This window comes from Tachyglossus aculeatus, chromosome 3 (assembly GCF_015852505.1).
Source record: "Tachyglossus aculeatus isolate mTacAcu1 chromosome 3, mTacAcu1.pri, whole genome shotgun sequence".
Taxonomy (NCBI): Eukaryota; Metazoa; Chordata; class Mammalia; order Monotremata; family Tachyglossidae; genus Tachyglossus; species Tachyglossus aculeatus.
Window position 1 is genome coordinate 18,647,836 of NC_052068.1, and position 23,129 is coordinate 18,670,964.

The window sequence follows — 23,129 nt, forward strand, 5'->3', positions numbered from 1 at the left end:
TGGACTTCCCTCCCAGCAACATAGCCCTTGAAATCTTGCCCGATTCAAGTAATCAATCAGTCCTATTTATTGAGCGCTTACTTCTTGCGACGGACTATACTAAGCACTTGGGAGGGTACCATTCGGTTCCCTGCGCCCGAGGAACTTACAGCCTAATGGAGCATTGTTTGCCGAAGTAATGTGTCTTCATCCTCTTGGCTATTGGAGTGAAGGGCAGCAATCGCCTCATTTTGACAGAAAGATCGAGCCCCCCGCCATAGGCAGTACCCACTCTTTTTTGTTTTTCCCATTCATCTACCCTTATAAATTGTCCTGTAGTTGTCAATGCCCCGATTGTCTGCAGCATCGTCATCTCAATTGGACAACAGTATTTATTGAGCAATTGCTATTTGCAGAGCATTGTGCAAAGCACTTGGGGAAATACAGGTATGATTTTGTCACATCTGTTCACGGTTCCATTCACACAGTACGGCAATCTTTTACTCAAATACACAGTCACTGACCAAAAAAACCAAAAAACACACAACCGAAAGGAGTATCAACACAGACATACCGATACAAATACCTTGTTAGTCTATACAAAAGCAATACCCACTCTTTTTTTTTTTTCCCATTCATCTGCCCTTATAAATTGTCCTGTAGTTGTCAATGCCCCGATTGTCTGCAGCATCGTCATCTCAATCGGACAACAGTATTTATTGAGCAGTTGCTATTTGCAGAGCATTGTGCAAAGCACTTGGGAAAATACAAGTATGATTGTGTCACATCCGTTCACGGTTCCATTCACACAGTACGGCAATCTTTTACTCAAATACAGTCACTGACAAAAAAAAAACCAAAGAACACACAACCGAAAGGAGTATCAACACAGACATACCAATACAAATACTGATCTGCACACTTGTTAGTCTATACAAAAGCAATACCCACTCTTTTTTTTTTCTCATTCATCTACCCTTATAAATTGTCCTGTAGTAGTCAATGCCCCGATTGTCTGCAGCATCGTCATCTCAATCGGACAACAGTATTTATTGAGCAATTGCTATTTGCAGAGCATTGTGCAAAGCACTTGGGAAAATACAAGTATGATTTTGTCACATCTGTTCACGGTTCCATTCACACAGTACGGCAATCTTTTACTCAAATACACAGTCACTGACCAAAAAAAACAAAAAACACACAACCGAAAGGAGTAGCAACACAGACGTACCAGTACAAATACCGATCTGCACACTTGATACCAAAGCAAACACATGGAATAATCCTCTTGAACTTCACCAATTGATACGGTTGGGCAAACTCACGTGGCTCAGTGGAAAGAGCCCGGGCTTGGGAGTCAGAGGTCGTGGGTTCTAATCCCGCCACTTGTCTGCTGTGTGACTTGGACAAGTCACTTCTCTTTGTGCCTCAGTTGCCTCATCAATAGGGATTGAGACTGCGAGCCCCATGTGGGACAACCTGATTACCTGGTAACTATCCCAGTGCTTTGAACAGCGCTTGGCACATAGTAAGTGCTTAACAAATACCGTGATCACCATCTCTGCCCACAGGGAGCTTACAGTCTGCGGGGAGGGACAGATGTTACAAATAGGTTTGGTGTATCAGAAGGGCCTCCGACACAAGAAGGGTCTGGCAAGGTGTCGTTCCAAAGGGGTTTTCCCGCTCGCATGAGCAGGACTCGTTAAGGAATCTCTTTAATTTAAGATCCCCCGAATATCTAACAGAAGTTAGCCATGTTAGAGAAGCAGCGTGGCTCAGTGGAAAGAGCCCGGGCTTTGGAGTCAGTGGTCATGGGTTCAAATCCCGGCTCTGCCAATTGTCAGCTGGGTGACTTTGGGCAAGTCACTTAACTTCTCTGTGCCTCAGTTACCTCATCTGTAAAATGGGGATTAAAACTGTGAGCCCCATGTGGGACAACCTGATCGCCTTGTAACTTCCCCAGCGCTTAGAACAGTGCTTTGCACATAGTAAGTGCTTAATAAATGTCATTATTATTATTATTATTGTTATGTTGTATTGTAAGCCCACTTGTTTCTTTTTCTTTTTCACTTAGCAAGTGAAAAGAGCAAGGCCTGGGAATCTGAGGACCTGGATTCTAATCCCAGTTCTGCCCCATCCCAGCTGGTTGACCATGGGCACGGCATTTCACTTGTCTGTACCTCAGTTTCCTCCCCTATACAGTAGAGATTCAGTACCTGTCATCTCTCCCCCTTAGACTCTGAGCCCCATGAGGGACAAGGACTTGGGTTGACCTAATTATCTTGTAGTTACAGAGGAAGTGCTTTTTTAAATCCGTGAAGCACTTACTGTGTGCCAGGCACTGTACGTGGCGCTTCACAAATATCGCTTTTATTATTGCCACATTATTGTTTTACCCCTTCATGGAGTATTTGAATGCAGCAGTCGTATTTCTCGATTATCAGCAATGCCAGCATTCTGATTGTCTGGGATGGGAAGAGAGTGGGCCGGAAGAGGTTGGCAAGCCAGAACAAACGAAAAATTTCTAAATAAATAGAGCACGGGCCTGGGACCATCTGGCCATGGGTTCTAATCCTGGCTCTACCACTTGTCTACTAGAGAAGCAGCTTGGCTCAGTGGAAAAAGCCCGGGCTTTGGAGTCAGAGGTCATGGGTTCAAATCCTGGCTCTGCCAATTGTCAGCTGTGTGACTTTGGGCAAGTCACTTAAGTTCTCTGGGCCTCAGTTACCTCATCTGTAAAATGGGGATTAAGACTGTGAGCCCCACGTGGGACAACCTTATTACCTTGTATCCCCCCAGGGCTTAGAACAGTGCTTTGCACATAGTAAGCGCTTAATAAATAACCATCATTATTATTATTATTATTATTATTACTATGTGACCTTGGGCAATTCACTTCCCTGGGCCTCAGTTACCTCATCTGTAAAATAGGGATCAAGATGCGAGCCCCACATGGGATAGGGACTGTGTCCAACCCGATTTGCTTGTATCCACCCCAGGGCTTAGTATAGTGCCGGGCATATAGTAAGCGCTTAACAAATACCATAATTATTATTGTTATTATTAAATGAGCATCTGGATGACATGTGTGGTAGGGCTCTTTCAATCTACTGCAGGCAGTCCTCAATTAAGGACATTTAGCGTTAAACAAGTTACAGTTCCACCTCTGTCAGCTTTAAAACCTACCGATTTCCACTTTACAGCACTTGGCTCTGGCAGGTACGGGAGTAGTAGAACATTGAGGGGAAAATGGAGAAACAATTTTAAAAGCGGTGATTCAATCATTCAATCGGATTTATTGAGCCTTATTGTGTGCAGAGCACTGTATCGGGCGCTTGGGAGAGAGTACAGCATAACAATCGGTAGGTATGTTCCCGGCTCCCAAAGAGCTTTCAGTCTAGAGGGGAACACAGACATTAAAATATCTATTTTAATCTATTCTATTTATTTTATTTTGTTAGGATGTTTGGTTTTGTTCTCTGTCTCCCCCTTTTAGACTGTGAGCCCACTGTTGGGTAGGGACTGTCTCTGTATGTTGCCAATTAGTACTTCCCAAGCGCTTAGTACAGTGCTCTGCACACAGTAAGCGCTCAATAAATACGATTGATGATGATGATGATTAAAATAAGTTACAGACGTGTACATTGCTATACTGTACTCTCCCGAGCGCTTAGTACAGTGCTTTGCATACAGGAAGCGCTCAATAAATACGACCGAAGGATTGAGGTACATAAGTGCCTTGGTGCTGAGTGTGAATTAAGAGGAAGGGCGACACAGAAGGGTGAGGGAGTAGGGGAATTGAGGGTTTAGTCGGGGAAGGCCTCTGGAAGGACATGGGATTTTAAGAGGGCTTTGCAGGTGGGGAGAGCGATCATCTGTCCTGGTGATGGAGGCCAAAAGGAGGATGTGAGCGAGGTGTCCGTGGTGAGATAAATGAGTTTGAGGTGTGGTGAGTAGGTTGATATTTGGAGGAGTGAATTGTGCGAGCTGGGTTGGAGGAGGAAATCAGCGAGGTAAGAACGGACGGGGCGATGGGAAGGAGTCGCTGTTTGATGCGGAGGTGGAGGGGAGGCCACTGGAGGTTCTTGAGGAGTGGGGAAATGTGGGCTGAACTTCTTTGTGTTTTCATTTTTTTAAAGAAAAATGATCTGGGAAGCAGAGTGAAGTACGGACTGGAGCAGGGAGAGACAGGAAAGCAGGGAAGTCAGCAAGGAGACTGCTGCAGTACTCAAGGCAGGATAGAATAAAGGCTTTGCTCAACATAGAAGTTTGGATGTGAATAGGCAGCTTTTCATAATAATAATAATGATGGCATTTATAAAGCACTTACTATGTGCAAAGCACTGTTCTTAGTGCTGGGGAGGTTACAAGGTGAGCAGGTTGTCCCATGGGGGGCTCTCAGTCTCCATCCGCATTTTACAGATGAGGTAACTGAGGCCCAGAGAAGTGAAGCGACTTGCCCAAAGTCACACGGCTGACACTTGGAGCCAGGATTTGAACCCCTGACCTCTGACTCCAAAGCCCGGGCTCTTTCCACCGAGCCACGCTGCTTCTCGGCAGCGACATTTTAGTGACATTGTGAAGGTAGAACCAACAGGATTTGGTGACAGCTTGAATTTGTGGGTTGAATGGAGACAGGAGAAGCCAGGATCTGGGGAAGAAGGATCCCGAGCTCAATTATTTGATTGTATTGTATTTTACTTGTACATATTTATTATTCTAATTATTTTATTTTGTTAATGATGTGCATCTAGCTTTACTTCTATTTATTCTGATGATTTGACACCTGTTCACATGTTTGGTTTTGTTGTCTGTCTCCCCCTTCTAGACTGTGAGCCCGTTGTTGGGTAGGGACCGTCTCTATATGTTGCCGACTTGTACTTCCCAAGCGCTTAGTACAGTGCTGTGCACACAGTAAGCGCTCAATAAATACGATTGAATGAATGAATCAGTCGTATTCATTGAGTTCTTACTGTGTGCAGAGCATTGTACTAAGCGTCTGGGAAAATGCAGTCCGAGTATGAGCTTGTAGACATGTTCCCTGTCCTCAAGGAGTTAATCAGATGGCGTCACCAGGGACGAACAGCACATCTCTTTTATTTCTGATGACGTAAAAGCCAACTACCCATATTATCATCATCAACATCAATCGTATTTATTGAGCTCTTATTGTGTGCAGAGCACTGTACTAAGCGCTTGGGAAGTACAAATTGGCAACACATAGAGACAGTCCCTACCTAACAGTGGGCTCACAGTCTAAAAGGGGGAGACAGAGAACAAAACCAAACATACCAACAAAATAAAATAAATAGGATAGATATGTACAAGTAAAATAAATAAATAAATAGAGTAATATTAGTCATTGGTTCTAGTCCCAGCTCTGCCACTTGCCTGCTGTGTGACCTTAGGCAAGTCACTTCACTTCTCTGGGCCTCAGTTCCTTCATCTGTAAAATGGGGATTGAGCCTGTGAGCCCCATGTGGGACAGGGACTGTGTCCAGCCTGATTTGCTTGTATCCCCCCCCAGCGCTTAGTACAGTGCCGAGCACATAGCGCTTAAATACAATAATAGTAATAATAATAATAAATATGATACCTCTCCCATTCAATATAACTGTTACTATATCTAATGTTATTCATCTCTGATTGAGTAAACAATTTTGGCAATAATAGGGTATTCACCCTTAGTTCAGGAACAGACCCCCCCCCCCAAAAAAAAATAAATAAATGAATAAAAAGCCCTACCACCCCCATTTTATAACACTGCTCCTATGAGAAAATTTCTTGTGATTTAGATTTTGAGTTAAGATGCAGCTTTCAGGAACCAATGCAATCAATCAGTATTATTTATGGAGCACTTACTGTGTGCAGAGCACTGAAGTGAGCGCTTGGGAAAGTACAGTATAGTGGGAGTTGGAAGACGGTCCCCAGCTAGAAGGAATTTACAATCTAGAAGGGGAGACGGAGTTGCCTTTATATTAGCAAAAGAAGAAGAAGAAGAAGAGCGTGTGCATCAGCTGTTTCTGAGCAATAAGCTCCATTTTTTGGTTCCTCCCAAGAAGTGGCTTCCTCTCCTTTCTGCATCGTCTCTGCCCTTGGATCAGTGACTTTTAGTCCTTTATCCATCCCACCCTCAAGCCCACAACGTATAAACTTCATATCTTTAAATTGTACATTAAAAATTACTTATACTAATGGCTGCCTCCCCTGCTAGACTGCAAGCTTATTGCGGGCAGGAAATCTGTCTGCTGGCTCTGTTGTATTCTCCTAAGCACTTAGTACATTGGTCTGCTCAGTGGAAAGAGCACGGGCTTTGGTCTCATAGGTCATGGGTTCAAATGTAGGAGCAGCGTGGCTCAGTGGAAAGAGCACGGGCTTTGGAGTCAGAGGTCATGAGTTCAAATCCTGGCTCCGCCACTTGTCAGCTGTGTGACTTTGGGCAAGTCACTTAACTTCTCTGTGCCTCAGTTACCTCATCTGTAAAATGGGGATTAAAGACTGCAAGCCCCCCATGGGACAATCTGATCACCTTGTAACCTCCCCAGGGCTTAGAACAGTGCTTGGCACATAGTAAGCGCTTAATAAATGCCATTATTATTATTATTATTATTATAAATCCCAGCTCCGCCAATTGTCAGCTGCGGGATTTTGGGCAAGTCGCTTCACTTCCCTGGGCCTCAGTTCCCTCGTCTGTAAAATGGGGATTAAGACTGTGAGCCCCCCGTGGAACAACTGGATCACTTTGTAACCTCCCCAGCGCTTAGAACAGTGTTTTGCACAAAGTAAGCGCTTAATAAATGCCCTCATTATTATTGTAAGCGCTCACAAAATTCCACCGATTGAAAAGGGCCTGCATCCGAACCTTTTAAGCACTTTATATTCACCCCGCCTTCAACCTCACGGCACTTACGTTCCTATCTTTTTTTATTCAATAGTTCATTCATTCATTCAATTGTATTGAGCGCTTACTGTGTGCAGAGCACTGTACTAAGCGCTTGGGAAGTACAAGTTGGCAACATATAGAGACGGTCCCTACCCAACAACGGGCTCACAGTCTAGAAGGGGGAGACAGACAACAAAACAAAACATATTAACAAAATAAAATAAATAGAATAGTAAGTATGTACAGGTAAAATAGACTCATCTCCCCCATCAAGACTCTAAGCTCCTCACAGTCTAAGTTGGAGGAAGAGCAGGTATTTCATCCCTATTTTGCAGATGAGGAAACCGAGGCACTGAGAAGTGAAATGACTGCGTAAGGTTACGCAGCAGACAAATGGCAAGCTGGGATTAGAATCCAAGTCCTCTGATTACCAGGCCTGTGCTCTTTCCATTAGGCCACACTACTCTACTAAATATATTATATTGTACTCTTCCAAGTACTTAGTACAGTGCTCTGTGCGTAGTAAGCACTCAAAAAGGAGGCAGCGTGGCTTAGCGTAAAGAGCACGAGCTTGAAAGTCAGAGGTCGTGGGTTCTAATCCCGGTTCCGCCACTTGTCAGCTGTGTGACCTTGGGCAAGTCACTTCACTTCTCTGTGCCTCAGTTACCTTATCTGGAAAATGGGATGAAGACTGTGAGCCCCACGTGGGACAACCTGATTACCTTGTATAATAATAATAATAATAATGATAGCATTTATTAAGCGCTTACTATGTGCAAAGCACTGTTCTAAACACTGGGGAGGTTACAAGGTGATCAGGTTGTCCCATGGGGGGCTCACAGTCTTAATCCCCATTTTCCAGATGAGGGAACTGAGGCCCAGAGGAGTTAAGTGACTTGTCCAAAGTCACACAACTGACAAGTGAGCCCACTGTTGGGTAGGGACTGCCTCTATATGTTGCCAATTTGTACTTCCCAAGTGCTTAGTACAGTGCTCTGCACATAGTAAGCGCTCAATAAATACAGTTGATGATGATGATGATGACAAGTGGCAGAGCCGGGATTTGCACCCATGACCTCTGACTCCAAAGCCCGGGCTCTTTCCACCGAGTCACGCTGCTTGTATCTGCCCCAGCGCTTAGAACAGTGCTTAGGACATAGTAAACGTTTAACAAATACCAACATTATTATTATAAAAAAATACCATTGATCGATTGATTGACTGGATGACATCTCATTGAATGGGAAAAAGACAGTGCTCTGATTTTTTTTTTTTCTCTCTTTACACCGTCTATCACAACTCCCTCGCCGTCTCCGTTGTCATCAGAGTGATCTCTTTGCCGAAGCACCTAAAGAAAGTGAAGAAGTACCATCCCCAACTAACGGAGGTAAGAGTAGCTTGAGCCCGAGGGGAGTCACCGCCTCTTTGGCTAAAAGAAACTCAGATTCTCTAAACGATTCTGTTGTCACCGGGGCACTGAACTTATTCATCATCATCATCATCAATCGTATTTATTGAGCGCTTACTGTGTGCAGAGCACTGTACTAAGCGCTTGGGAAGTACAAGTTGGCAACCTATAGAGACAGTCCCTACCCAACAGTGGGCTCACAGTCTTAAAGAGATGGGAAAGGAGGAGGAAAGGAGGAGGGAAGGAGATGGGGAAGGAGGAGGGAAGGAGATGGGGAAGGAGGAGGGAAGGAGAAGGGAAAGGAGGAGGGAAGGAGATGGGGAAGGAGGGAAGGAGATGGGAAAGGAGGGAGGAAGGAAGGATAAAGTAAAGCGAGCAGGAGTCCGGAGTCCGGAGCGGCCCGTCTCCAGGGGGTTGTGGGCCATGAGAGGGAAAACAAAAGTAGTTGGCAGTTTCTAAAGACATCTTAGGCTAGTTCAGCACAGGCCAGGCCTGTGAAAGGTTTTTTAAAACAGGGAACGTTGTAATCTGTACATTGCTACAACACTTGTAGCGGCAGGGGGGCGGGGAAGAAGAAGAGCAGAGCTGGAGAATGATGATGGCATTGGTGATGCGCTACAAGCACTGTTTTAAGCGCTGGCGGGGATACAAGGTAATCAGGTTGTCCCACATGGGGCTCACAGTCTTAATCCCCATTTTACAGATGTTAATTGACTTGCCCAAAGTCACACCACTGACAACTTGTAGACTGTGAGCCCGCTGTTGGGTAGGGACCGTCTCTATATGTTGCCAACTTGAATTTCCCAAGCGCTTAGTACAGTGCTCTGCACACAGTAAGCACTCAATAAATACAATTGAATGAATGAAGTGTTAGAGCTGGGAAGTGAATTGACTTGCCCAAAGTCACACCACTGACAACTTCTAGCCTGTGAGCCCGCTGTTGGGTAGGGACTGTCTCTATATGTCCCCAACTTGTACTTCCCAAGCGCTTAGTACAGTGCTCTGCACACAGTAAGCGCTCAATAAATATGATTGAATGAATGGATGGATTAGAACCCATGACCTCTGACTCTCAAGTCCAGGCTCCACCCACTGGGCCACGCTGCTTCTGTATCTTATTCTGAAGATTCATGATTCATATAAGATTCTGAAGAAACTTATGTTGGCAAATGGATTTGGATCTTGGTTTGTTACGAAGAAGCGGTTCATTCACTCATTCAATCATATTTATTGAGCGCTTACTGTGTGCAGAAGCAGTTCTCAGCTGAAGCTTGCTTAGAGTCAATTAATAATAATAATAATAATAATTGTGGTATTTATTGAGTGCTTACTGTGTTGCAAGCAATGTACTAAGTGCTGGAGTAGATACAAGATCATGAGGTCCGACACAGTCCCCGCCCTTCCTGGAGCTCTTGGTGTAAGAAGGAGGAAGAACAGGAATCAGTCAATCAATCGTATTTATTGAGCGCTTACTGTGTGCAGAGCACTGTACTAAGCGCTTGGGAAGTACAAGTTGGCAACAACGTCATCCATATTTTACAAACAAGGAAACTGAAGCACTGAGAAGTGAAATGACTTGTGCAAGGTCACACGGCAGACAAGTGGCATATGAAGATTAGAATCCAAGCCCTCTGACTACTGGGCACATGGTCTTAGAGAAGCAGCGTGGCTCAGTGGAAAGAGCCCGGGCTTTGGAGTCAGAGGTCATGAGTTCAAGCCCCGGCTCCGCCAATTGTCAGCTGTGTGACTTTGGACAAGTCACTTAACTTCTCTCTGCCTCAGTTACCTCATCTGTAAATGGGGATTAAGGCTGTGAGCCTCCCGTGGGACAACCTGATCACCTTGTAACCTCCTCAGCACTTAGAACAGTGCTTTGCACATAGTAAGCATTTAATAAATGCCATCATTGTTGTTATTATTTCCATTATTATTATTATATTATTATTATTTCCATTCTTCTAGACTGTGAGCCCACTACTGGGTAGGGACCATCTCTATATGTTGCCAACTTGTACTTCCCAAGCACTTAGTACAGTGCTCTGCACACGGTAAGGGCTCAATAAACACGATTGATTAATTAATTGATTGATTAGGCCACACTTGCTTCCAGTTGGTGCTAAATAATCAATCATTTGCAATTTAACGTGAGTCATAGTCATATTCTGTGATTTTGAAGGCATCTTAAATCAGCCTCAACTGTGATGACTCAGTAATGGGAATAATAATAATACTGATGATAATGACTTTAAGTTCTGTGTGCCAAGCACTGTTCTAAGCACTAAGGTAGATATAAGTTAATCAGGTTGGACACAGTCCCTGTCCCACATGGGGCTCACAGTCTAAGTAGGAGGAGGAACAGGTAATGACGACTCAGATGAAAAAACTGAGGCACAGAGAAGGTAAGTGACTTTCCCAAGGTCACACATCGGTGGGGCCAAGGTTAGAACCCAGGGCCTTTGGCTTCCAGGTCTGTGCTCTTTCCAATAGGCGACTCCACTTCTCTACTTATGTGTTTAGAGAAGCAGCGTGGCTCAGTGGAAAGAGCACGGGCTTTGGAGTCAGAGGTCATGGGTTCGAATCCTGACTCTGGCACGTCTGCTGTGTGATCTTGGGCAAGTCACTTAACTTCTCTGAGCCTCAGTTACCTCATCTGTAAAATGGGGATTAAGACTGTGGAGCCCCACGTGGGACAACCTGATCACCCTGTATCCTCCCCAGCGCTTAGAACAATGCTTTGCACATAGTAAGCGCTTAATAAATGCCGATTATTATTATTATTATTATTTTATACAAGAAATGCTTGGAATTTTAAATGTAGCTTCATTCATTCATTCATTCCATTGTATTTATTGAGCGCTTACTGTGTGCAGAGCACTGTACTGAGCGCTTGGGAAGTACAAGTTGGCATCATATAGAGACGGTCCCTACCCAACAGTGGGCTCCCAGTCTAGGAGGGGGAGACAGAGAACAAAACAAAACATATTAACAAAATAAATAAGTAGAATAAACATGTACAAATAAAATAGAGTAACAAATCCGTACAAACATATATACATATGTACAGGTGCCGTGGGGAGGGGAAGGAGGTAAGGCGGTGGGGATGGGGAGGGGGAGAAGGGGAAGAGGAAGGAGGGGGCTCAGTCTGGGTTGCAGTTGAGACACAGAAGGAAAAGTTAAATTAAAAAGGAAACAGTATTTTAGTTCCACAGTTTCTTCCTAGGCCATTACTTGTAGTTTAGAAGAAGGTGGGTTAGTAGAAAGTTAATTTTTGACCTCTCGAAACATTGCCCTCCTCCTTCCTAGTTTGTTCAAGTTGCTTCATCCTCCAGTTTCAGAAAGAAACTCCCCGCTGGAGCTGTGTCAGTTTGTCTAGCTGTGGTTTTCCTTATTTTTAATGGTATTTAAGTGCTTACTATGTGCCAGGCACTGTACTAAGCGCTGGGGTTGATACAAGATAATCTGATCGGACACAGTCTGTGTCCCACATGGGGCTCACAGCCCAGTGCGGGCAGGGATTGTCTCTATTTGTCTCCGAATTGTACTTTCCAAGCACTTAGTACAGTGCGCTCTGCACACAGTAAGCCCTCAATAAATACGATTGAATGAATGAGTGAATTTGACAGGTGAGGCAGTTGAGTCCCAGAGAAGTTACTCTGTGTGCAAAGCACTGTTCTAAGCGCTGGGGGGCTATAAGGTGATCAGGTTGCCCCACTTGGGGCTCACCGTCTTAATCCCCATTTTACAGATGAGGTAACTGAGGCACAGAGAAGTTAAGTGGCTTGCCCCAGGTCACACAGCTGACAAGTGGTGGAGCTGGGATTTGAACCCATGACCTCTGACTCCAAAGTCCGTGCTCTTTCCACTGAGCCATAATAATAACGGTGGTATTTATGCACTTACTATGTGCAAAGCACTGGTCTAAGCTCTGGGGGGGGCTACAAGGTGATCAGGTTGTCCCACTTGGGGCTCACCGTCTTAATCCCCGTTTTACAGATGAGGTCACTGAGGCACAGAGAAGTTAAGTGGCTTGCCCAAGGTCACACAGCTGACAAGTGGCGGAGCTGGGATTCGAACCCATAACCTCTGACTCCCAAGCCCTCACTCTTTCCACTGAGCCATGCTGCTTGGACTTAGCAAGCGCTTAGTACAGTGCTCTGCACACAGGAAGCGCTAAATAAATATGATTGAATGAGTGAATGAGTTACGGTATTTTTTAACCGTTTACTGTGTGCCAACCACTGTACTAAGGTCTTTTTATCCGAAAGACAATTTCTTACCCCATCTTCAAAGCCTTATTGAAGGCACTTCTCCTCCACGAGGCCTTCCCTGATTAAGCCCTCGTTTCCTTTTGTCCCCCTCCCTTCTGCCTGGTCCTGGCTCTTGGATTTGTACCCGTAATTCACCCCTCCCTCAGCCTCACAGCTCTTATGTACAAATCTGTAATTTGTTTATACTTCTCTGGGCCTCAGTTACCTCATCTGTAAAATGGGAGTTGACTGTGAGCCCCCCGTGGGACAACCTGATCACCTTGTATCCCCCCCCAGCGCTTAGAACAGTGCTTTGCACATAGTAAGCGCTTAATAAATGCCATTATTATTATCATCATTATTATTATTATTTTCTGCCTCCCCCTTTAGACCGTAAGCTCAATGTGAGCAGGGAACGTGTCTACCAGCCCTATAATACTGTACTCTCCCAAGTGCTTATGACAGTGCCCTGCACACAGTAATCACTCAATAAATACAGCTGATGAATTAGGCAAGGTCAGCATTTCAATCAGGTGACCTAACTCCGTCTGTTACTCCTTGGGTTGTTTTGGGTTGAACAGTTTCCAGTGGGAAATGGAATTACTCTTCCCTCCTTCAATCAATCAATCGTATTTATTGAGGGCTTACTGTGTGCCCAGACTGAGCCCCTTCCTTCCTCTCCCCCTCGTCCCCCTCTCCATCCCTCCATCTTACCTCCTTCCCTTCCCCACAGCACCTGTATATATGTATATATGTTTGTACATATTTTTTACTCTTTTTTATTTGTACATATCTATTCTATTTATTTTATTTTGTTAGTATGTTTGGTTTTGTTCTCTGTCTCCCCCTTTTAGACTGTGAGCCCACTGTTGGGTAGGGACTGTCTCTATATGTTGCCAATTTGCACTTCCCAAGCGCTTAGTACAGTGCTCTGCACATAGTAAGCGCTCAATAAATACGATTGATAAATACGATTGATGATGCAGAGCACTGTGCTCCTTCACAGCCTTACTGAAGGCTCACCTCATCATCATCATCATCATCATCAATCATTGTATTTATTGAGCGCGTACTGTGTGCGAGGCCTTCCCAGACTAAGCCCCCTTTTCCTCAGCGCTCCCTCCCCTCCCCATCGCCTCAACTTGCTCCCTTTGCTCTACCCCCCAACTTTCCCCACCCCTCAGCACTTCTAGACTGTGAGCCCGCTGTTGGATAGGGACCGTCTCTATATGTTGCCAACTTGTACTTCCCAAGCGCTTAGTACAATGCTCTGCACACAATAAGCGCTCAATAAATACAATTGAATGAATGAATGAGGTATATATGACTATATCTATAGTTCTATTTATTTATATTGATAAATGCTTACTTGTTTTGCTGTGTGTCTCCTCCCTTCTGGACTGTAAACCCAGTGTGGGCAGGGATTATCTCTATTGCTGAATTGTACTTTCCAAGCGCTTAGTACGGTGCTCTGCACACAGTAAGCGCTCAGTAAATACGATTGAATGAATGAATGAAATGTGTGGCACCGGGGAATCCATCCATCATCCATCAATCGTATTTAGCGCTTACTGTGTGCAGAGCACTGTACTAAGCGCTTGGGAAGTACAGGTTGGCAACATATCAAGTGGGAGAGTCCAGTGTTAAGCACTTACTCTGTGCAAATCACTGTTCTAAGCACTGGGAAGCATACAAAGTGATCAGGTTGTCCCACGTGGGGCTCACAGTCTTAATCCCCATTTTTACAGATGAGGGAACTGAGGCCCAGAGAAGTGAAGTGACTTGCCCAAAGTTACGCAGTTGACAATTGGCAGAGCAAGGATGGCCTCTGACTCCCAAGCCCGGGCTCTTTCCACTGAGCCACGCTGCTTCTCTAGGGGTTGAAGGGAAAAACATCCTCTTGTGTTCTGGGGACATTAACCGCTACCGTGCTCGTTCAAGCTCTCATCCTATCCCGTCTGGACTACTGCATCAGCCCTCTCTCTGATCTCCCATCCTCGTGTCTGTCCCCACTTCAATCCATACTTCATGCTGCTGCCCAGATTGTCTTTGTCCAGAAACGCTCTGGGCATGTTACTCCCCTCCTCAAAAATCTCCAGTGGCTACCAATCAATCTGCGCATCAGGCAGAAACTCCTCACCCTGGGCTTCAAGGCTGTCCATCCCCTCGCCCCCTCCTACCTCACCTCCTTTCTCTCCTTCTCCAGCCCAGCCCGCACCCTCCGCTCCTCCGCCACTAATCTCCTCACCGTACCTCGCTCTCGCCTGTCCCGCCATTGACCCCCGGCCCACGTCATCCCCCGGGCCTGGAATGCCCTCCCTCTGCCCATCCGCCAAGCTCGCTCTCTTCCTCCCTTCAAGGCCCTACTGAGAGCTCACCTCCTCCAGGAGGCCTTCCCAGACTGAGCCCCTTCCTTCTTCTCCCCCTCTCCACCCCCCGCCTTACCTCCTTCCCTTCCCCACAGCACCTGTATATATGTATATATGATTGTACGTATTTATTACTCTATTTATTTTGTACATTTCTATTCTATTTATTTTATTTTGTTAATATGTTTTGTTTTGTTCTCTGTCTCCCCCTTCTAGACTGTGAGCCCACTGTTGGGTAGGTAGCCCACTGTTCAGTAGCCCACCGTCTCTATATGTTGCCAACTTGTACTTCCCAAGTGCTTAGTACAGTGCTCTGCCCACAGTAAGCACTCAATAAATACGATTGATTGATTGATTCTCCAGAGTAGAGGAGGTTCAGGTGTACTTGCAGTGTGCCAACTCCTTTTGTTTTCTTCCTCCTCAACCCGTAGGCAGTGCTGACGTGTTCGGTGCTTCTTCACTTATGTCACCAAAGGAGCCTCCGAAGCCCGCTGGCCCCACGCCAGCAAAAACCCCGCATCCCCCAGTTCCCGGTGGCCTCTTTGATGATGACGATGATGATGATGACGACTTTTTTGTTGCCTCTAACAGCAAACCAGCTCTAACAGGTCTGGAATTCCTTCTTTTTTAAAAAAAAAAATGGTATATGTTAAGCGCGTACTATGTGCCAGGCACTGTTCTAAGCACTGGGGTAGGTATAAGCTAATCAGATGGAACACAGTCAGTGTCCCACATCCATTCATTCATTCAGCGGAAAGAGCCCGGGCTTTGGAGTCAGAGCTCATGGGTTCAAATCCCGCCTCCGCTGATTGTCAGCTGTGTGACTTTGGGCAAGTCACTTCACTTCTCTGTGCCTCAGTTACCTCATCTGGCAAATGGGGATGAAGACTGTGAGCCCCCCGTGGGACAACCTGATCACCTTGTAACCTCCCCAGAGCTTAGAACAGTGCTTTGCAGATAGTAAGCGCTTAACAAATACCATCATTATTATTATTATTTACTGTGCGCTTACTGTGTGCAGAACACTTTGCTAAGCACTTGGGAAATATAATACAGCAATAAACAGCGACATTCTCTGCCCACAAACGAGCTTCCAGTCATTACAGATAAAGAAAATGACAGTTATGTACATAATTGCTGTGGGGCTGGGAAGAGCAAAGGGAGTAAATTAGGGAGAGACAGAAGAGAGTGGGAGGGGAGGAAAAGTGGGGCTTAGTCTGGGAAGGCCTCTTGGAGGAGACGAGCCTTCAATAGAGCTTTGAAGGGCAAGAGTATTTTTCTGGGGGCTTTGAGGAGGGAGGGGATTCCAGGCCAAAGGCAGAACGTGGGCGAGAAGTTGGCGGTGAGACAGGCGAGATGGAGGGACAGTGAGAAGGTTTGCGGTAGAGAAGCAAAATATGCAGGCTGGGATGTAGAAGGAGAGAAGTGAGGTAGGAGAGGGCAAGGTGATGGAGAGCTTTAAAGCCAGTAGTGAGTTTTTGTTAGATATGGAGGTGGGTGGGCAACCGCTGGAGTTATTTGAGGAGGAGGAGGGTGAATGCTTTTGTAGAAAAATGCAGCCGAGTGAAGTATGGACTGGAGTGGGGAGAGAGGGGAGGCCAGGAGGTAAGCAAGGAGTCCAATGCCGTAATCCAGGCAGAATGAGTGATTGTGTTAACGTGGTAGCAGTTTGGATGGAGAGGAAAAGGCGGATTTTAGCGGTGGTGTGAAGGTGGGAGTGACAGGACTTGGTGATAGATTGAATATGTTGGTTAGGCGGGATTTGAACCCGTGACCTCTGACTCCAAAGCCCGGGCTCTTTCCAGGGAGCCACGCTGCTTATCTACTTATCGCCATGGTCTATCTAGGCCATAGTCTTTGGGGCTGCTACCAAGTTCAGCATTTCTGGGGGAAGAGGAGAAAAGGGGGAAATCATATAAGTTTTTAGACGGAAGAGGTACAGATTGATGAATAGCTTTGTCACATCCAGGCAAATTAATATGTCAGTGAAATAGAATCAGATCTTGGCATCAAGCCATCATTGGACATGTCATCAAATTTCTATAATAATAATTGGCATTTGTTAAGTGCTTACTATGTGCAAAGCACTGTTCTAAGCACTGGGGAGGATACAGGCTGATCAGATTGCCCCACGTGGGGCTCACATCCCCATTTTACAGATGAGGTAATTGAGGCCCAGAGAAGTTAAGTGACTTGCCCAAGATCACACAGCAGACATGTGGTGGAGCGGAATTCGAACCCATGACCTCTGACTCCAAAGCCCAGGCTCTTTCCACTGAGCTACGCTGCAAGAACCATCTTTCACTTTGAATTTGGGAGCAAGGCCAAGCAGGGAATTTAGTGAGGGGTGAGAGGAAGAGAGGCCTCACAGACCCAAAAGCCACCATTCTAACTTTCCAGCTCTCTGGTCTTATCAGAAACCGGGAATTTAATAATAATAGTAATAATAATGATGGCATTTATTAAACGCTTACTATGTGCGAAGCACTGTTCTAAGCGCTGGGGAGGTTAACAAGGTGATCAGGTTGTCCCACGTGGGGCTCACAGTCTTCATCCCCATTTTACAGATGAGGGAACTGAGGCCCAGAGAAGTTAAGTGACTTGCCCACAGTCACACAGCTGATAAGTGGTGGAGCCAGGACTTGAACCCATGACCTCTGACTCCACAGCCCGGGCTCTTTCCACTGAGGCACGCTGCTTCTCCACAGCCACGCTGCTTCTCCACAGCCACGCTGCTGCACTGATTGATTTAATCAATCAGTGATATGTATTGAAGACTTACTGTGTGCAGAGCGCTGTACTAAATGCTTGGGAGGATATGATACTGGATTCCAGGTCAGAAAGCTGCATGGGCAAGTGCAGCTATGTTAGTGTCTATCTCTGGAAAATACTTACAGATCACTGATAAGTAGTAGGAGTAGTCATAATATTTAATAAGCCCTTCCTGTGTACAGCACTGTACTAAGCTTGGAATTGTACTACCAAGCGCTTAGTACAGTGCTCTGCACACAGTAAGCCCTCAATAAATATGATTGATTGAATGAATGAATAATTGCTGGGGGAAAAAAAATGGGTGATTAGATTTGGTCTCTGATCCTCCAGGGGCTCACAATGTAAGAATAAGTGGGGGGGAATGTTTGGTGACAGAAACAATAGGAAAGGTGAAATAATATAAATATAGAACAGCTTAGAAGACAAAGTTCAGAATCCAGGATATCTGGTGGGAAGGAGAGCTGTAGGGGCCTCAGGCTGTGGTTGCCTGGATCATCAAGAGTCCAGACACAAACAGAATTGCCCAATGTTATATTTGTGGGGGCCACACACACACACACACACACACACACACAAACACACACTCTCTCTCTCTCTCTCTCTCCCCCCCTCTCTCTCTCCCCCCCTCTCTCCCTCCCTCCCTCCCACCCTCCCACCTCCTCTTTCCCCTTCTCTCTCTCCTTCCCCTCACTTCTCCTTCCTCCCTCTCACCCTTCCTCTCTACCTCCTTTCCCCTCTCTCCTCCTCCTTCCTTCCCTCTCTCCTTCCCCCCTCTCTTCCTCTCTCCTTCCCCCTTCCTCCCTCCTTCCTCTCCTCTTCCTCCCTCCTTCCCCCCTCCTCCTTCCCCCCACTTCCTCCCTCCTTCGTCCCCTCTTCCTCCCTCCTTCGCCCCCTCTTCCTCCCTCCTTTGCCCCCCTTCCTCCCTCCTTCGCCCCCTCTTCCTCTCTCCTTCCCCCTCTCTTCCTCCCTCCTTCCCCCTCTCTTCCTCCCTCCTTCCCCCTCTCTTCCTCCCTCCTTCCCCCTCTCTTCCTCCCTCCTTCCCCCCTCTTCCTCCCTCCTTCCCCCTCTCTTCCTCCCTCCTCCCCCTTTTCCTCTCTCCTTCTCCTCCTCTTCCTCCCTCCTCTCTCCTCTCTTCCTCCGTCCCCCCTCTTCCTCCCTCCTTCCCTCTCTCTTTTCCTCCCTCCCCCCTCTCTTCCTCCCTCCCCCTCCCTTCCTCCCCCCCATTCTTCCTACCTCCTTCCCCCTCTCTTCCTCCCTGCTTCCCCCCTCTTCCTCCCTCCTTCCCCCTCTCTTCCTCCCTCCTTCCCTCTCTCTGTTCCTCCCTCCTTCCCTCTCTCTCTTCCTCCCTCCCCCTCTCTTCCTCCCTCCCCCTCTCTTCCTCCCTCCCTCCCCCCTTCCTCCCTCCTTCTCCCCCCCTTCCTCCCTCCTCTCTTCCTCCTTCCCCCTCTTCCTCCCTCCTTCCCTCTCTCTCTTCCTCCCTCCTTCCCTCTCCTTCTTTCCACCCTCCTTCTCTCACCCTCCCTCCTTTCCAGGTTCAATCTCCCATGGGCCTGCACACAGCCAGTGCGTGTTGGGAGGCGGGGACCCGGAGGTGGCCCAGTACTCAGGAAGGCGGCAGGGGAGTCCAGCGGTTTCACTCAGCACCCTGGTGGGAGGACCAGATATAGCTATGTTGACATCATTGAATCTCTTCAGGGTTCCTTGAGTTAAGATGTGACTGTCACCATTAAAACCATGGAGCATTTAGCTAGAAGACCACCTCTCCTCAGACGAGTTGCAGACTCCTTTCCTTTACAATGCTATGACAAGACCCCAATGCAGACAACCCTGCTACTTTTTTTTTACGGGTATTTAATCGCTTACTAGGTGCCAGGCACTGTGCTGAATGCCGGGTAATCAGTTTGGACATAGTCCCTCTCCCACGGTCTTAATCCCCATTTTGCAGGTGAGGTAACTGAGGCACAGAGGAGCAAACTGACTTGCCCAAGGTCACACAGCAGACAGTGGCAGAGGCAGCTGTGTGACTTTGGACAAGTCACTTCAGTTCTCTGTGCCTCAGTTACTTCATCTGTAAAATGGGGATTAAGATTGTGAACTCCCCGTGGGACAACCTGATCACCTTGTTACCTCCCCAGTGCTTAGAACAGTGCTTTGCACATAGTAAGCGCTTAATAAATGCCATAAAAAAAAAACCCAGGTCCTCCTGATTCCCAGGCTCTGTCCTCTAGGCCATGCTACTCCATTAGCCTGTTGGTGTTTAGTGCTGCTAATAACCGTACTACGAAGAGAAAATAAGGTCTCCTGGTATACGACGTGTTGAAGATCCTGCTTGTTGTCATTGTTCTGATCAGGTCCTTTTTTCGGGAGGGAATTCTTTGGTGTTAAACCCTCTGATATTTGAATGACTCATTTCTTTTTTCCTTTAACCCGAAGTCAAACCTGCCAGTGACCTCTTTGACGAAGATGAGGAAGGTGATCTCTTTGGGGAAAAAGCAGTTCCTTCCCCTGCTGCCGTAAGTCAGCCGACCAAGGAAGCCGGAGATCAGAAAGAGACGTCCGGAAAGAAGGTACTCAGGGAGAGCCGGGGAGATGAGGGTTTTATGGCAATGGGAGAAAGACAAGAAGCAGCATGGCCAAGTGGAAAGAGCGCAGGCCTGAGGGTCAGAGGACCTGCGTTCTAATCCCAGCTCTGCCACCCATGTGTTGTGTGACCTTAATCAAGTCACTTCTCTGTGTCTCAGTCACCTCTTCTAAAAATAAGTATTAAAACTGTGAGCCTCAAGTGGGACATAGACTGTGTCAATCAATCAATCAATCAATCGTATTTATTGAGCACTTACTATGTGCAGAGCACTGTACTAAGCGCTTGGGAAGTACAAATTGGCAACACATAGAGACAGTCCCTACCCAACAGTGGGCTCACAGTCTAAAAGGGGGAGACAGAGAACAGAACGAAACATACCAACAAAATAAAATAAATAGGATAGAAATGTACAAGTAAAATAAATAAATAAATAAATAAATAGAGTAATAAATATGTACAACCATATATACATATATACAGGTGCTGTGGGGAAGGGAAGGAGGTAAGATGGGGGGATGGAGAGGGGGACGAGGGGGAGAGGAAGGAAGGGGCTCAGTCTGGGAAGGCCTCCTGGAGGAGGTGAGCTCTCAGCAGGGCCTTGAAGGGAGGAAGAGAGCTAGCTTGGCGGAGGGGCAGAGGGAGGGCATTCCAGGCCCGGGGGATGACGTGGGCCGGGGGTCGACGGCGGGACAGGCGAGAACGAGGTACAGTGAGGAGATTAGGGTACAGTGAGGAGATTAGGGTACAGTGAGGAGATTAGAAGATTAGGAGATTAGGAGATTAGTGTCCAAACTGATCATCTTGTATCTATCCCAGGGCCAAATCAGAGCCTGGTGTGGCTCAGTGGAAAGAGCCCAGGCTTTGGAGTCAGAGGTCATGGGTTCAAATGCCGGCTCCGCCACTTGTCAGCTGTGTAACTGTGGGCAAATTACTTAACTTCTCTGGGCCCCAGTTACCTCATCTGTAAAATGGGAACGAAGACTGTGAGCCCCCGTGGGACAATCTCATCACCTTGTAACCTCCCTAGCGCTTAGAACAGTGCTTTGCACATAGTAAGCGCTTAATAAAATGCCATCATTATTATTATTATTATCATTACTAAGAACTCAATACATACAATTTAAAAAAATAAAGTAAGTGAATTATAGTAAAAATTATGTTAAGTGCTTACTTAACTCCGCCACTTAGTACGGTGCCTGGCTCATAGTAAGTGCTTAACAAATGCCTTTTTAAAAAAAAAATGCTAAGCACTGCACTAAGAACTGGAATAGGTTCAAGATAACCAGGTCTTTGTCCCACATGGGGCTCACAGTCTAAGTAAGAGGGAGAAATAGGTAGTTGATCCCCATTTTACAGATTATGAAACCGAGGCAGAGGGAATTGAGTTGACTTGCGCATAGCCACACAGCGAGCAGGTGGAAGAGCTGGAATTAGAACCCAGGTCATCAGATTCCCTAAGGCCCTACTGAGAGCTCACCTCCTCCAGGAGGCCTTCCCAGACTGAGTCCATTCCTTCCTCTCCCCCTCGTCCCCCTCTCCATCCCCCTCATCTTACCTCCTTCCCTTCCCCACAGCACCTGTATATATGTTTGTACATATTTATTACTCTATTTATTTTACTTGTATATATCTATTCTATTTGTTTTATTTTGTTAGTATGTTTGGTTTTGTTCTCTGTCTCCCCGTTTTAGACTGTGAGTCCACTGTTGGGTAGGGACCGTCTCTATATGTTGCCAACTTGTACTTCCCAAGCGCTTAGTACAGTGCTCTGCACACAGTAAGCGCTCAGTAAATACGATTGATTGATTGATTGATTCCCTAACCTGTACTTTCTTCACCAGGCCATGCTGCTTCCCAATTGAACGCTGATACCAACAGATAGCTTTACGCATCTTAAAATACATGGAAATGCTTTGATCAGTGTGTGTGAGCTAAAAGATCGTTTATTTCTAGGACTTCCTCCTTATCCTAATGTTGTGTCACCCGGAGGATCCCAAATACTCTTGGTCTTCCCTTGTGTCTGGAAGTCCTTGCCGTCTTTTTCTGTTCTTTTCCCCCGATCGTAAAGCCTTCTCTTGGTGTAGTGCACATGAGAGTCAATCAATGAGTCATATTTATTGAGCTCTTCCTGTGTGCAGAGAGAACTGTACTGAGTGCTGGGGGGAGAGTACAATATAACAGTTGGTAGACACGTTCCCTAACCACAACGAATTTATAGTCTGAGAGAGCGGGGAGAGGCAGATATTAATCTAAATAAATAAGCCACCGTTATTCATTCAATTGTATTGAGTGCTTACTGTGTGCAGAGCACTGTACTAAGCGTTTGGGAGACAACAGTCGGTAGACGTGTTCCTTGCCCACAACGAGCGTTTAGTCTAGGGGGGGACAGACATTAATCTACATTTGGGTTATGTTGGTTTCTAATCCTGGCTCCGCCACGTGTCTGCTGTGTGACCTTGGGCAAGTCAGTCAACTTCTCTGTGCCTCAGTTACCTCATCTGTAAAATGGGGATTAAGACTGTGAGCCCCACGTGGGACAACTTGATCACCGTGTATCCCCCACCAGCGCTTAGAGCAGTGCTTTGCACATAGTAAGCACTTAAAAAATACCACCATTATTATTATTACATAAATTGCAGATATTCATTCGATCATATTTTTTGAGTACTTACTGCGTGCAGAGCACTGTATTAAGCACTTGGGAGAGTACAATATAACAGTAAGCAGGCATTCCCTGCCCACAGTGAGCTTACAGTGTAGAGGGAATAAAGAGTTGTCACCATGTAGTGTCATCTGCAACTAAGAGGAGATGCTCTACCATGTGGGCTTTGTTTTTTTAAATGGTATTTAAGCGCTTACTTTATGCCAGGCACTGTATTAAGCAGTG

General features: G+C 46.3%; 1 protein-coding gene across 5 annotated transcripts in view; it reads left to right on the forward strand.

Annotated features, from left to right (window-relative positions):
- WASHC2C (WASH complex subunit 2C) overlaps positions 1-23,129 on the forward strand; it is a 99,449-nt gene that overhangs the window by 34,393 nt on the left and 41,927 nt on the right. For all 5 annotated transcript variants that reach the window (XM_038743304.1, XM_038743307.1, XM_038743308.1 and 2 more), the window contains 3 exons: positions 8,189-8,249; positions 15,318-15,494; positions 20,092-20,225. In XM_038743304.1, coding sequence (XP_038599232.1) covers positions 8,189-8,249; positions 15,318-15,494; positions 20,092-20,225 — 372 coding nt within the window. The remainder of the gene's footprint in view (positions 1-8,188; positions 8,250-15,317; positions 15,495-20,091; positions 20,226-23,129) is intronic.